The following is a 15,365-nucleotide window of genomic DNA, read 5'->3' as shown; positions in this document are numbered from 1 at the left end:
CTCAGTCAGCTGACTCAGACTTGTGGGGCTTGGGTAGTGGGACTGAAATCGCAGTGTAGGTGTTCGGGTTTGGGCTCAGGCTGGAGCCCAGGCTCTGGAGCCCTGTGAAGGGCTTGGATTTCAGAGCCCAAGCCCTAATGTCTACACTGAAATGTTTAGCCCCGCAGCCCAAGTCCGGCCATTAGCCTGAATCAGTTGATCTGGGCTCTGAGCTGGGTGCTGCAGGGCAATGTACAAGTTTTTATTGCGGTGTAGACATACCCTTAAATGCTCAGTCTGAAACACAGTGCCTCCCATGCTCCCCTGCACCAATACACCTTTCCTTGCTCTGGACTGCATGCAGATAACAGTCTCCCCCTGAGGCTCCTTCCCACAGTTTTTATGATTGTGGCAAAAGTTCTGCTAAACTTCAAAGTATGCTGACATTTCTTCTCTGTTACAGTAAATAGATTTCAATTAATTATTTATTTCTGTGCTATAAAATGTGCATCCATCCTTTATGTATTATGTAGCTGATATTGATTGGACTCCATTTGCCTCACATTCAGAGAGGCCTCCAGATGCTTGTGATACGGCGTACATAAAACAAAAATGAAACTAATGTAAGTTTATCAAATTTACAGCCGTGTAAAACCTCAAACATGTTTGCTTTGTTATGCCACATTTTTAATAATCATAAGCTCAGTGACCAATTGTGAATTAATGTTTGTGGTAAACAATTAACTATAACTGATGTTTATGTATAAAATATTCATTTTTCTTTGAATAAAAACCACCTTTTGTTAAAAGGGGGGGCGCAGTTGAATCAACATTTGCTAGATGTTCAATTTTAGAAACCCACCCTGATGGGGTCATTTTGTTATCCATCATTAGTTTCCATATGATTGTTTTTATACATAGTCAGCAAATAATGAAGAAGTAAATATACTAGTAAAAGAGGTTGTACCATCTTTATTCTAAATGGTTTGTTAATGTCTTTGCACTATAGGGACTGGCGATAAGGAGAAAAATCTTTGATGTATTGGATATGCTTGCATTAAAAAAAACTCAAACCCATTTATTTATATCATCCTGTGTGATCTATAGACAACTATAATTACGTTTTATAGTGCACTGTTATAAAAATGTGCATGCACTTTACTTTGGGTTGTTAAAGTATACGTTTATTTCTTTGATCCAACATTATAGCATACAGACTGTTCAAAGGAAGCAAATTATAGAAGAGTCAATATGAGTATTTTAAACAACACACAGCTGCTATAGATTGACTCAAAAGAGATCAAAATCTTGACAGACAAGCAATTACTAATGGAGTGTGCTGAGTTTAAAATATGTATAGTTTACTACAATAGGATTATGGATATAACGTGATAAAATGTAAAAACGCTCAATTTATACTTTAACTGTTGTAATCTAAGGTTTGGTTATTACATAGTTCTTGCATGTTCAAACTGATGTAATAAAATGGCATCTTTATGATTTTGTCTCCAATGGCTATAATAAATATATGCCTTAGCATTTGAATTATATTTTTGCAGCATATATGAAAAGAGATTTGCTCTCTAAATTTCCACTTATCCCACATATATTAATATTAACTTTTGAATAATCATTCTCTCAATTACATAGTCCGACTTAGTGCTTTTTATTGATAGAATTGAAAGCATTTTACAAAGGTAGGTAAACATTATTTTGTAGATGAAGCAAGTGAGGTGATTTAACCAAAGGCAAGCACAGAACCCAGGTGTTATAAACCTAAAAGCCAAGGCTTAATCCCCTGGACCATGCTGTTCCATTTTAGGGGCCAGTACTTCTTTCCTGGCATAAGTCACTTCCCTTCAGCAAGGGACTTGGGAAGAGGAGGGGGCATACAGCTCTTTATAGCTGTTAGTTGTTAGCTTAAGCTCTTGAGTGTGTGTCAGACAGACTAAATGCCAATTTAGGAAAGACAGTCCTTGTTTTTTTTCAGCAAAGCATTGATTCTTTTCCCATGCTATCCTTCTAAAAATCTCTCCTATTCCAGTGTAGTTCAAAAGAGTTAAAAGGTGTGTTCCTATTTTTCTCTCTCCAGATGTCTCCATTAATAGCTTTCAAATGTTGGCAGGTATCGGGGGTTCCACCTAATTGGCTTCATTAGCAGAACCCTTGAACTGTCAGGCCCCCTGCAGATAACAAGATTTGACAGTTCTGATTTGAAGTGCATCAGTGGTAAGGAGTTTGCTTTCTGGAAGTAAATCAGGCTGACAGCGGTACTTGTAAAGGATTTGCTACTGGGGCTATGATAACTTTTTGCACTGTAACTCAAATGGGGGTAAGATGCACCTGGCTTTGGACTTTAATGAAACACTACCAACTTCTCTGCCCCTCCCACAGAATTCATTTCCATCCAACAAGTCTAGGATCTGCCCCTCCCCCTCTATTTACAGTCTTCACTTCCCCTCCTCCTGCAGTGGATGAGGCAAGTTCTAATGAAAAGTTCCACTGGGAAATGGGCTGCCTGACTTTCAGTTTGGGGAGGGGCAGCGTTAAATAGTTCTCTGTCCTGCTCCCTGTGACTAGATCCCAGGTCTGCCGCTGCTGCTGCCGCCCTTCCCAAGTAGGAGTAATAGCATGAAGTTGACCAGGTTCTTGACAGTTTATTTGCTGCCTACAGGCTTCTGCATAACCATAGTGAACACAGCCAATGTCTTGTTAATTTTAGCCAGCTTCTGCTTAACAAAGCCATGAGCATCAGCAGCATTGGAGCTGTCTTGCTGCTGATTTAGCAAGTCACTATTGCATTGGCCTATGCCCAGCTTGTGTTGAGAATCTGTCCATCTGAGATACTTATACGGCCCACATTGCCATAGTATCTTCCCATCTCACAATCTTTTAAATGTATTCATCCTCACAGCACACCTGTGCAGTAGGGAAGTGCTATTATCTACATTTTTAAGAGATGGGGACTGGGGGGAGGGGGGACCCAGAGGCTAGGGGCTGGGTTCACTAAAGAATATAGGCATGGTAATGCTGAGCATCGCCACGCGTAACTTTTAGACACATAGAACATCACTGGGATTCACAAAGCCCGAGTTAGGCATCTAGGCTCCTTATACAATGAGTGGGGAGAGATAGGCACTTTAGAATGGGATTCACAAAAGCCAGCACCTAGGCAGCTCCTTGCCTAAAATAGCCAATGGGAGATGCCAAGGCAAGGGGAGCTCAACACCTAAATCCAGGCTCTGGATTCTCAGCTTCAAACCCTCTTGGAGTTAGGCACCTACTGTGTTTTTTCAAGAAGCTGGAGGGGAGAGGTCATAACGCCCTCCTAACTTTTAGCCCAGTGATTCAGGTATTCACCTGGGATGTGGAAGATTCTTTGTTCAAGTCCCTTCTTCGGGGAGAAGAGGAAAGTGATTGAACAGGGCTCTGCCCTCTCTTACATGAAAACCCTAACCACTGGGCTACAGAATATTCTGAGATAGGGGCTCCCTCAGTCGCTTCTCTTGAGGTTTTGCACTGTGGGCCAGAGTGAGAGAGCAAAAATAAGCAGAAGAATGACTCTGTAGACTGGTGAGTAGGACATCCACCTGGGAGACCCAGGATTCAGTCCCACCTCTGCAATAACTTTTTTAATTATTTAGCCAGAGCAGAACAGGTTCAACAAGAGAGACTGAGGGTCTACCCTGCCCTCAGTCAGAATGTTCCATAGCCCAGTGGGTACTGTACTCACCTGAGAGATGGTAGAACCTGTTCAGATCCTTTATTGCCAACAGGCAGAGGAGGGACTTGAACTAGGATCTTCTACATCCTGTGTGAGTGCACAGAGCATTGGGGTGAAAGTTATGAGGGGAGGGAGTTTTGCTTAAGTACCAGCTCGGGCACCACAGGAAAGGCAGGCAGAGGAATGCCTATCTTCCACTAGTTCATGCATTGCACTGGGGCTGAGAGAAGCAGTAGTGTGTACACAGAGGCAGAAACGTAGGCAACAAGGGAACTTTTACTGCAAAAACTTAGTACCAAGTGAGCTTAGGCACAGACAGGATTCAGCAGCAATTAAATGGGGATTTTGTGAACCCCAATGGGGCCTGATTCTGGGATTGAGGCACCTAAGTCCTTTTGTGAATCTAGCTCTAAGTGACTCGGCCAAGTTCACAAACAAAATTGATAGCAGATAGACCCCAGGGTTTCTGAGAGCTAGATTAGCCCCCTAACCACTGGACCACCCATCCTTACAGCTTAGAAGCTTATCTTTGTATGCATAAGAGCTAGAAACAAACAGATTCTGCAGCAGATGGCTCTTGTATGTGAAAGCTTCTAGCCAAAAGGATTTTTCAAAATCTAGCCATGGGTTCTTTCTCTTTGCTGACACATCCCCTTGGAGAGTGGTTATGACCTAGGTGAGAGCAGAGTGGCAGTAGCAGTACTTCTTCTGAAGGAGTCGTGCTGCAGGAGTGGAGTAGTGGGAAGGGGACTGCATCTCTAGGATAACCATATAGTCAGAGAGCTGTACCCCATCTCCCTAGAGAGGCCAACAACCCCTACTCCCTCTCCACTTAATGAACGTTTAGTTAAGAATCTTTCAAGTTTCAACTTGCAGTTTCCAGGTGTGTTGCATGTCTCCTGTGGGATTTTCCATGAGAGTGTATGATCTGGCTCATTGGTTGTAACGGAAGCAGTGCTAGTGAGCAGATGAATGCATGTCATGGTCTAGAGACTTTAATAGCTGTTTAAGGATAAGTTCTATTATGTACTAGAAACATTTGTGTGAAGTGTATTTAATGTACATTATTAAATTAACTGAAAAATCTTAATAGATAATAGGTCTTAAAACAGCTATGAAAGTCTCTGTCTTTTCTCAGCCATCTGCTAAATGCTTCCATAGTCAAAAACTGTGGACCAAATTCTCCCCGCAGGTATGTACATGCACACACTGAAATGAATGGGATATACTTGTGTATATCCTGAGGTCAGAACTTGACTCTATCAGCAAACTGGCAAGTTGGTGGCTTAGTATTTCTTTGGTAACTAAGGCCTGGATTCTGCAAAGAGACCTCCTATATGGATTCTTTTTAAGGGATTAAACCTTTCATTTGTAACAAATCATTGTTTTAAAAAAATATTGATTTGTACATTTTACAGCTGGATGAAACAATTATACAATTATAAAAATAAATGGCAGTTTTCCTTTGCATTTGAAAGACACAGCTATTCAGAGGTGTTTGCTGCTTGTCATATTGATAACATCATTATTTAATACTCTGTAATTTGACCCACTGTAACATAAATTTGTAAATTCTTCAAAAGAGAAGTCTGTTCTAACATTGATACATTCATTATTTTCATGCAAGACCTCCAAGGAAAACCCAGGTGCTGCAGGAAGTGGTGTTGGTGTCTCAGTGGGTGGCATTTTCACCGCTGAGTCAGTACTGCACCAGTTCCCCAGCACACTGCTACTGGAGGTACTGTCTTTCAGATGAAATGCATAACCAAAATGTTGTAGTCATCAAAAATTCCATGGCACTTTTGTTTGCCCCACAGTCTAAGGAAAATTTAATCTCCAGTGATTATAGTCTATCCTACAATTTCAATTATACATCATTTCCTGTCCTGAAAATAGTCGGCTGGTGCTTTCTTACACAGGATTACCATGTTATTTCCACCCCAGAGGTGGTTGCATTTTAATGGATGGTGATGCAATACAATTCTTAGAAGCACTGTAGGATCCTTTGGAATGATAGGTGATATATACATGCAAAATGCAATTCATAGCATCTATAATTCTTGATGCAAATAAGCTCTCATTGACAAATGTTCTTTTTTTAAATATGTGGTTTGTTTTTTCAGATTTTCCCAGTATCTTTCATATGGAATTGCGTATTAAAGGTTCCAGTTTAGGTCATGAAAAACCAGCAGCTGTCTTTGCATGAAATAGTTAACTTTTCTATGGTCATTTATATTTAGGACTACAAATTTAAGGTATTATACATATGAAGAGTTAGTAATACAGATGTAATAGACTTTCTGTTATACTTATGTAAATTTGGAATAACTTCACTGATCTCAATACAGTTGCTCCAGATATACCCCTTGTAAATGAGATCAAAATCCAGCCTCATGTTTCTCTCTTCTCCTAATTTACACAGATGAAAATGTTGCGAGTGCTGCTCCAGCTTGAGGTTGGAGAAGGATTATAGACAGAGAGACAGAAAAAGGGGGAGAGGGAGAATAACAATCAGTGTTTATTTTGTAATGGCCTCATATTCCCTAACAAAGCTGAGCTGATTCTGCTGAACAACTGTAATTTTTGCTTTCCATTCTTGCTGTCATTGCAGTAAAACTTAACAAAAATCTCAATATCCTCTTCTATTTCAAATAGGGCTAACCATGGAGAATTCTCCATACAGCACTTTGCTCCCTATTATAACCACATAACTAGATTAAGTTTACATAAATCAGGCATTTTCAGTGAATTTTTACTTTGAGACCTTTGACAGGTGCTGTAGAACTGTGAGTATTATTTAGAATAAGGTATTATTTAGAAGGCTGAGATGCACTGAGTGCAGGAATAAGGGCAGTGAGGGGGCAAAGATAACTTAAAGCCACCTTCGTGCCTCCCAGTATTCTGAACCTGGCCAGGGGTTTCCCTGGTCCCTGGTGTAAAGGGCTATGAGCAATCAAGAATAGCCAGAGAGCATAGCTATTCTCCTGGCACACCCACTATGTCTGGGGCTCTGTGGGAGGTCACAGAGAGCCGTTTGCAAGCTCTGTGCCAGCTGGGGAGCCAGCTTATGTTGGGGGTATTCCCCAGGAAAATGGAGATCTGCTGCCTTTTAAGCCCACCTTAGGGCAGTAGAGAATTGGAGACTAGTATTTATCACTACTTTGTTGTGTTAATTTTTGTCACTGAACTGAAGCACATGAAACATAGATCTATGGGCCAAATTCTGGCTGGATATTGTACATAAGGACATGCCCAAAAAAAGTGGGGGGGGGGAGCTGGGACAGACTTGGAATGTGGATGTAGAGGTTTTCCTCCCTTATTCTGTTTTCCCCCAAAACTTGCAGAGATGCTCCTCTACAAACCCTGTCACAGTAGCTGTGAAGAGCTTTCTAAAGTGAAGCTTAGCATTTGGTTGTGTGAGTCTCCAGGTGGACATATTGCTTGCAGTGGTCACTATTCAGTCCTTAACACACAAATGCCTTCTGATTACTCCTTCTCTATCCACTATTCTTGGCACTATATTTTCATAATGGAGCTGGCTTTGAAAGTGCACTTCATTTTTAGGCAGTGTTTTTAATATTGTGTTTATTTCACTGAAAAAAATTGGTTACTAACATCTAAAAATTAATTTTGTTTGTCCAAGATTAAATTGTCAAAGAATACAAATATAAAAAAACTGAAATATCATTTACATTGGCTGTTGTCAGATTGGTAGCAATTCAATGAAATGCTGTGATCCCAGTTAAAACAATAGCATAATGATAGCAATAAATCTTTGCAGCATAGATTTAATTGCTCCATAGCCTGAATATATACATTTCTTATTTAAAGAATGTCCATGTTGTATGAAAATATACATAGTAGTTTTTATCGCCCCAATATAGCATACTTTGGAAATAGTAAGTTTGGATCTACTGCTGTATTAGAGTAACTGTTTTTTTGTTTGTTTTGAGAGTGGAGACTTAAAAAAAAGTCTTGTCCTATGTGGATCTAGATTTGGACAAAACAATTAAAATGTATTGAGAGCTGATATACTAGGGGAGCATATACACAAAGTGTAACAGTTATATTTTTATACCCTTTACCCAGATAAGAGCTGAAAATCGTGACAATATTACAAGTACAAAAAGCAGACCACTGAAATACACAGAGATTAGCAGCCCCAATCAGCAGAGACACGACAGAAAAAGCCATCTATGGCCATGTTGCAGCACAGGCAGTTACGATTGGCTGTTGTCATTTGGCCTTTGCCAAATTAGACAACAGGTGCAGAGTCGCTGACAGGTGTGGATATCTAGGATGAGTAAAATTGCTGATGGCTAGTGATGTAGCCTCGTGCCAGATTGTAAACTGCTGAGCTCTGACAGAATGAGAAGCCAACTCGCATGTTTTCAGATCACTTGATGTGCTCTCAGTCTCCCTCCCTCTCACATTCTCTCTCTCCAGTTTCAGTGGCCCCAGATGAATTCCTGGGTGACTAAACTCAGACCCTATCAGAACCCAAGGTTGTTGTTATCTGTGTGTTCTGTCAAAGCCTGGGAAATGTGATCTTGTCAATTGAGAGTTAGTGTAAGAATTCTGAGCCAATTGCCTGGTAAATTTTTTTTACAGTCTTTTATTGTATGGCAAGAGCTCAGCTTGAAAGCTCAAATTAAGCTTGAAGGATAAGGAAATATGTTCCTTAAGATCTCAGGAATAATTCAGATTTAAAATTTATATAAAAATAATTTACAAATATAATAATAGAGAATAGAAACATTTTGGATGCACTATGAAATAAACATGTACTTTGTTTATCTATGCATAGTTTATATGGACATGATTTAGCAGAAATAATATAAAAGTTTATGACAATCTCCTCATGTGGTCTGTTTTTGTTTGCTTGTTGGATAATCCAGAAAGATACATGGTTGAGTTTTGTTAAGATGAGATCCGTGAATCTGATATATCCGTTTTCTATTTTTTTCATGAGCCCAAAATTGCTCTGCTTAATTTAAACCAATACCAAATTTAAAAATTTTACGAGTGGATAAAACTGAACAATGAGGAGTGGATTGTGTCTGGCCCCTGCTCAAGTGTACAGGGCACAAGGAGCCTTCCCTATCATGCATCCCCCATAGAAAAGCCACACACAATAGCAGTCCCTGCATGCAGGATGGAGAGCAAAGACTGCTCCCTCTGAGGGCTGCCAGAGGCACAAATCGCCTGTAAGAGAGCAAGGAGGAGGCAGCCTTCTATGACAGACAGACAGACCTTTCTGACTCAAAGTGGGGCAGACACACTGGAAGCAGTGGTGGAGCTAATAAGGGGAGCAGGGTGGGCAACTTCTCCCCCCCTCCAGCAGCCTTCAGATGTATGTGTGGCATCAGTACAAGCATATTATGCAATTGGCAAGAGGAGATGTATGACATGAATTTTCACACAGGGCTGGAGAGCGAGTCAATCCCTTAAGCAATCCATACTCCATGTCGCAACACCACTCTCTCAAGTTTGATACCGTTTCCCTGATTCATAACAGAAGGATGGCCAAGCCAGATCTGATTGGCTCTTCATCCCCATGCACCAGGTCACAATGCCCAGAGAGGGAAGCCAGGCCCATGCCTGCAGGACGGGAACCGCCACTGCTGGGGAAATGCGGGGCAGGCTTGCTCTCCAGTCCACCACCCCCGGTTACAAAATGTAGCTCTACCAACAACTGGAATGCGCAAGCTGCACCATTCTAAGGGTGTAGATTCCCCTGCACTCCATGGACCTGGACCAGGAATTGTCTCCTAGAACGCAGGCCCTTCCGGAGTTCCCCTGGGGCTTTGTGACGCTTCATCACCGACAACATGGGCCAGTGCCTAAATGATATCAGCCTGGCCCCAGGAAAACAAAATAATTCTGCCTTGCCTGTGATGTGTCAAAACACCATGCTTCATTTTGGTTGGATAGCCCTTGTTTATTTGATTGGCACATTACTGTGGACTCTGTTCTATTCTATTCAGGTTCTAGTAAATTACAAATATGTAGAAACCCCCTGCCCCGAGGAGCTAATATTCCAATGTGCATGTAGACCTGACAGCAGTTGGTAGTTCAAAAGCCAAGAGGAACAGATACTATTGGCAAAGTTCACCATATTATTTGGTTCCAGAAAAAGTGTGATTAGAATAGGTATGCGGAGGAGGAGAGGGTAATCACTTGGCACACAAAAGTGGGAGGCAGTTCCAAGCGTAGGTGGTTGGCGTATTGCTATGAAAAGAATGCTCGTATGCATTAGTTTAAAAGAAGAGGACAGAGGATGTACGTAAAAGACTAGACAATGGTTTGTCTTTGGCACGTAGGTGAAAATAACATAGTAAGAGTTTAATGTGTGGTTATTGAAATACAGCTATATTTGCATAGCTCTGTAGCTTGTTTCAAAGAGACCTTAAACCACACAAGCATTTTATAATTTATACCACAAAGGTGAGACATTTTCCATTTTGGGTGTTTGTATAAAGTTGTTTGTCTGGAGCAGATTAGGTGACAGAGTAACAATGTGCTATTTGATGCTCCGAAACATACAATTAAAATACATTAGTGCCAGCATACTAGTTTCTGTTCACTATTAAATGCAAAAAAACCCAAATCCTACATAAATGGAACATAAAATTTGAGATTTTAGTTGCACAGAAGTTGGGGAATTCGGATGGACAGTTCCCTTAACCCTTTCTCTTTGTGCTTATCATTTCACTAATGTCTTTCATTACATGATTGCACCACAAATCATATGGTATCAAAAATTTCATCATAATGTATATGAGAAAGGGGACTGAGTGAAGGTTGACTTCACTTTACATTTCCTGACGTTAATGCTTCTGTTGCAATAGATATTCAGATGAATCTAGCACATGGTTTAAATACGTGTGTCCTGTTCTTTCCAGGGCCTCCATAAATGTAATTGGCCTTTTTGAAATGGCTGTTTCAATAGGGCAGTTCAAAATATGAAAGCATTACAACTGATTACTGTCTACCTCTCCAGGTAGAGTACATAGCCATCAGGAGCAAAAGGGGGTTCAAACTGCTTGTCACTGATAGCTTGAAGGTTTCCCATGGCTACATACAGGAAAGGGAGGGAAAATGGAGAGCACTCAGGTTGTTGTTTTTTCTGACAGCTCAATATAATTTACCAGAATTACAACCGGATGGGTAGTCCTGGTTGGTAATGGGAGTATCAGATAAGGGACACTGGGGGGGGGGCTTCTTCCAGAATCTATCACAGGAGTAGGAATTAGTGGGTTCTAAGTTTGGCCATTCAGGGAGTCTTGCTTGTATGAAGCTTTAAGTCCTTACACAGGAAGAGTCCATCATGGGAGCACAGTACTCAATATCTCTCAAAGGAAAGTGGCTGCTGGTCTAGTAGTAGATTAGTAGGTCATTGAGACCAGAGCAAAGAAATCAGCTGAATCTATGTGGAAAAGCTGAATTGTTAGTTGCATAAAGTCAGGCCCTGTTACTTTACTCCCTATGGTTCATGTCATGTGTTTTCTCTGCAATTTGCATAGTTGACATAACAAGTGGAGCTTGGCTCTCTCCAGAATGAATGTATCTGCAGCATCTCAGGCCCTAGAAGGCTGTGGATACTGGCTCCCCAGCACACTGTATTAAGAAGAAAAGTCAGTCCACTGCAGAAGGGTAAAAGAAAACAAAAAGCAATGCAAAAGAGAATTATGGAGCTGGCTGAAGGAGGGGAGCTCATCCACAACTCACTATTCTGGCCTTCTCCTCTTCCCCTTCCAGCTAAATTAATGCTACTGCATAATTACGAGAATCTTCCCTACTAGCACGTTGCTTTATAAGCTTTTAGGTTGTAGTGACTATACGCTGCCCTGGTAGAGTAAGAACTGGCTGATAGTACAGTATTTTTTGAAACAGCTGTAAACTTGTAATGTAATGAAGGTAAAACTGTTTGTGCCACATTCACAGCATGGTAGTTAGCACAATGTCAGCACTTCCCTTTTCAGAAGTTTATAGTGCAGGGTTTAGACTAAATTGTTGGCATATGAGATTTCAGCCAAGGAAGTTTTCCTTTAACAGTTTTGTTGTTAAAATGCCTTGGTTGTTTTTTGGATTATTGGAATGCAAACTAAAAGAGATGCTAATTGCTTGGGGAAAGTGGTGCTTCCATAGCACAAAATGACTTGTTTTCTTTTTTTAAATAACTTATAATTTAGTTTGGGATTCTCCGTAATATAATCCAATCTACAATTGTTTAATTTCATCCTATAAAAATTCCCTAAATGGACATTAAACTTGTGCAAACTAGCTAATCTCCAGGATGATGTCAGAGGACTGGCCAATTTCCAGGGTTTGGGGAAGGATACTAGGGTTTAACATGGTAAGAAAGAGGGAAGGTACCTGGCCACTGAAAGTCTGTGTCATGTAATGCCTCTGGCCTGCTGTGAGTCCCAAATGGCCCCAATTATCCCATGTTGAGAACCATCCTCCCATTTTTAGTCTGTTCTTTTGGTATGTCTTTTCTCCCCCAGCTGCTGGGTTCAGCCCCCATACTCAGGTCAAACAATAGCAGAGAACAGGTGACAGAGTGGAGACTGGGGAAGAGAGGTTTACATGGAATCTAGAGCAGCTCTGCACTAGGGAGATGCAGGAATTGGAATAAGATAAGTGGGTCCCCTTCCAGAGATCATGAGAGGTGTGGGCTGGTAGGTGTACAGAGATGGTATATTTTTGGAGATGAGAAGAGAAAGAATGAATCAGAGCAGGCAGGAGAGTATATCTTGTGTTGGAGCTTGAGACAATGGGAGAGATGCTCAGGACCATTATGTTTGTCTGGAGTACCACGGTGCAGAATGCTGAGGATGAGCATACTCATTCCTGATATATGTGCCTGTAGCTGCAGCTGTTGCCTCACCACACTGCAAGCCATCAGAAGCAGCTTTCTTGTGGCTATGGGCCTCTGGTGGCCCTGTCAGCCAGAGCTCCAGCCTAGCGGGCTAGGTTGTAATCCTGTCTAGTTCTTTCACATCACAGGGTAGGATTTAGCCCTTACTTTATAAAAGACTAAAGTTTAATTTGTGGGGACTAGAGGCAAGAAGAGTTTGATGATCTTTGTCCAACCCATTATACAAAAACTTGTGCTTCAAGTGAGCATTAGTGAAAATTTGTGGCCACCACTTTTCAGTTAGTTGTGATGGCTACTGTAACCCTCATGCACTGTGCCTCCTTTCAAATGTTAATGTTTTTTCTAAATGTTTTTTATTTTATATTATGAAAAAATTGAAATTATTATATTAGGCTGGAATCCACTCCCTTGACAAAGACTGGTGCAAGGCCCTTTATGCCAGTGACCCCACTCTTCCCTAACCTGCTGTATTTTTGCATTTGGAGAAGGCGATGGGAAGGAAGCAGAATATTTCTGCTCACCATAGACATGAGCACCATGCCAGCTTTGAGTAAGCCAGCATGCAGAGGGCATTGGGGTTGAGTTGGGGAGGGGACACTAGTCTGAGCACACATCCGATCACATGAAACCCCACAACAGGGACACAGAGGGGTAGTGAACATTTTTTTAGCTGGGGAGGGCTGGATTATAGTCCCGAAGTCTGCTCGTCTGTTAAGGGTGGAATCTTGTCCCACCATTGCCACTTGCACAAAGAGCCTGATCCCAAGTCCCTTGAAGTTAATGGGAATATTTTCATGACTTATATGGGCTTTGAATCAGGCCCAAAATCTGTTCACTTAGGCTTTGTGCAATGTGCATAGAGAGCTGAATTTCACACTTGGTGCAAAAAATTCTATCCTAAGATCCTTATAGTGGATCTCATCACCAGTACATTGCACATGTATAGAGAATTCCTGTTTTATATGAAGAGCAGAGTCAAGACTCACTGTTCCACTCGGAAAGGAGAATTTCACTCTTAATGTCTCTAGTTATTTATAGTAAACACAGCAAACAACAAACATTTCAGTTTTTAGTGAGTCCTTTGCCTTCCCATTAGCATGACTCAGCTTCTTGTCAATGATAAGTTGCTGGTTTGATGGAGCTGGAAATGGCTGTAGGTCTCTGCTAAAATGCAATAAAAGAACTCTGACCTTCTAAGACTGGGATATAATTATTATGAGAACCAAAATATAAAATAATTATCAATTCTAATAGCAGAGGGTAATACAAAAAGTAACAATGCACCAGGTCACTGCCATAGTCAAAAAGACCTAGGCGATTCTGACTGTTCCAGCTGGAGCAGAGAGCTCAAGTAAGATGAAGGCACTCTGAGAAACCAAAGAAAACTGTTGTTCCTGCAGTGAGCTTCCTCTCCTGATCACATGGGTCAAGCTCAGCCAATTAGCGACATGAGAATACCAGGTGCCTCTCCCTCTCCCCCAAGGAACGGGTTTAAATGCAAAATGCACCACAAGTAGCTGCCTGATAATGTTTGTGAGTATCCAAATGGAAGACCTTTGCAAACCTTTTGCTCTAGGGACTGTTGAAGCAAAATCTGAGCAAACCTATGAAGGCTGGTTTTGTGTATTCTTGCTTTTGCAGTTCACATGGATCTGGTTCTGACATATTTTCAGTTTAATCTGGCAAGAGACTCTTCCCTGATGATCCATCCAGGTCAACCAATTAACAAAAAATATTTGAGGCAAGGCGTTCGTGCTAAATTGTTAGTTGCTGACTTGGTTGTGTAATTTTTGATGTTTTTTGTCTCCGTTACTTAGCTTGTTGATGATGTTCAGAGTTATGAAGGTTGCCTGGAGCGGCTGAACCTTAAACTCATATGTTTTGACTTTTCAGTCAGCATCTGTTTTAACAGCATATTTCCCTGTATATTAAATTTCAACACTTCATATCAGTGGCACTGTAATTAGAGTCAACAAAAAGCAAACATGATGCCTAGAAGCTCTTAATCAGAGCAGCATAAGCAATGTCCTCTTCCCCTTTGTCCTATCAAGAGTAAGGAATGGCAGGGCACCATTAGTGTCATCCTTTATGTCAAATTCAAATCAAGGATTTAATTTAAATGCTCTTCCTTCTTCTGTCAAGATCATAGATTCTTAAATCCATGTGCAATGTTTGCATTTCTTTCTTCTGTTCCTGTTTTTTGAGGGGTGGGGGGAACATTGCAATACTCCAATTTAAATGTACTCTTGTTTTGATGTGTCTAGTCATACATTTGAAATGCATAAATATGTTATGTGTTGAAACTAATTGCACATTGAACATCTTAAACATGATCAGTTACAGTGGAAAGTATGTATTATAGCACAAGACACTTTATCAGATTGCTTACTCCCATAGTTTATTGACTGATTTTGATTTCAGAAGGAAGAGGTCAGAATGGTTGCCCGTTTGCCACTGGCAAGGGAAGCCCTATAGCGTTGACCTGGCGGATCTGTATTCACTTTCTTTGCCTAATGTCAAATGTAGCAGCCGCCAACTACGGGGCAGTTTGCAGCAATGTAACACCCCTGAATCTCTCTTGCAGCCTGTGTCAAGGTTTGAACTTTCCAAATTATGTATTTCAGACATTGAGAAAGAAAGGACTTAATGGCTGTGACAGTCCAGATCCCGATGCAGACGATTCAGTAGGTCACAGCCCTGAGTCTGAGGACAAGTACAGGAAACTTAATGAAGATATTGATCTAATGATCAGCAGGCAAAGATTGTGTGTAAGTACTC

At 41.0% G+C, this 15,365-nt stretch overlaps 1 protein-coding gene across 1 annotated transcript in view; it reads left to right on the top strand.

Moving 5' to 3' along the window:
* Window positions 1-15,365, top strand: part of MEF2C (myocyte enhancer factor 2C) — a 147,965-nt gene that overhangs the window by 95,650 nt on the left and 36,950 nt on the right. Inside the window, exon 5 of the mRNA XM_065406954.1 lies at window positions 15,212-15,355. Coding sequence (XP_065263026.1) covers window positions 15,212-15,355 — 144 coding nt within the window. The remainder of the gene's footprint in view (window positions 1-15,211; window positions 15,356-15,365) is intronic.

This window comes from Emys orbicularis, chromosome 6 (genome assembly GCF_028017835.1).
Source record: "Emys orbicularis isolate rEmyOrb1 chromosome 6, rEmyOrb1.hap1, whole genome shotgun sequence".
NCBI lineage: Eukaryota > Metazoa > Chordata > Testudines > Emydidae > Emys > Emys orbicularis.
This window is presented reverse-complemented; position numbering and strand designations above follow the sequence as displayed.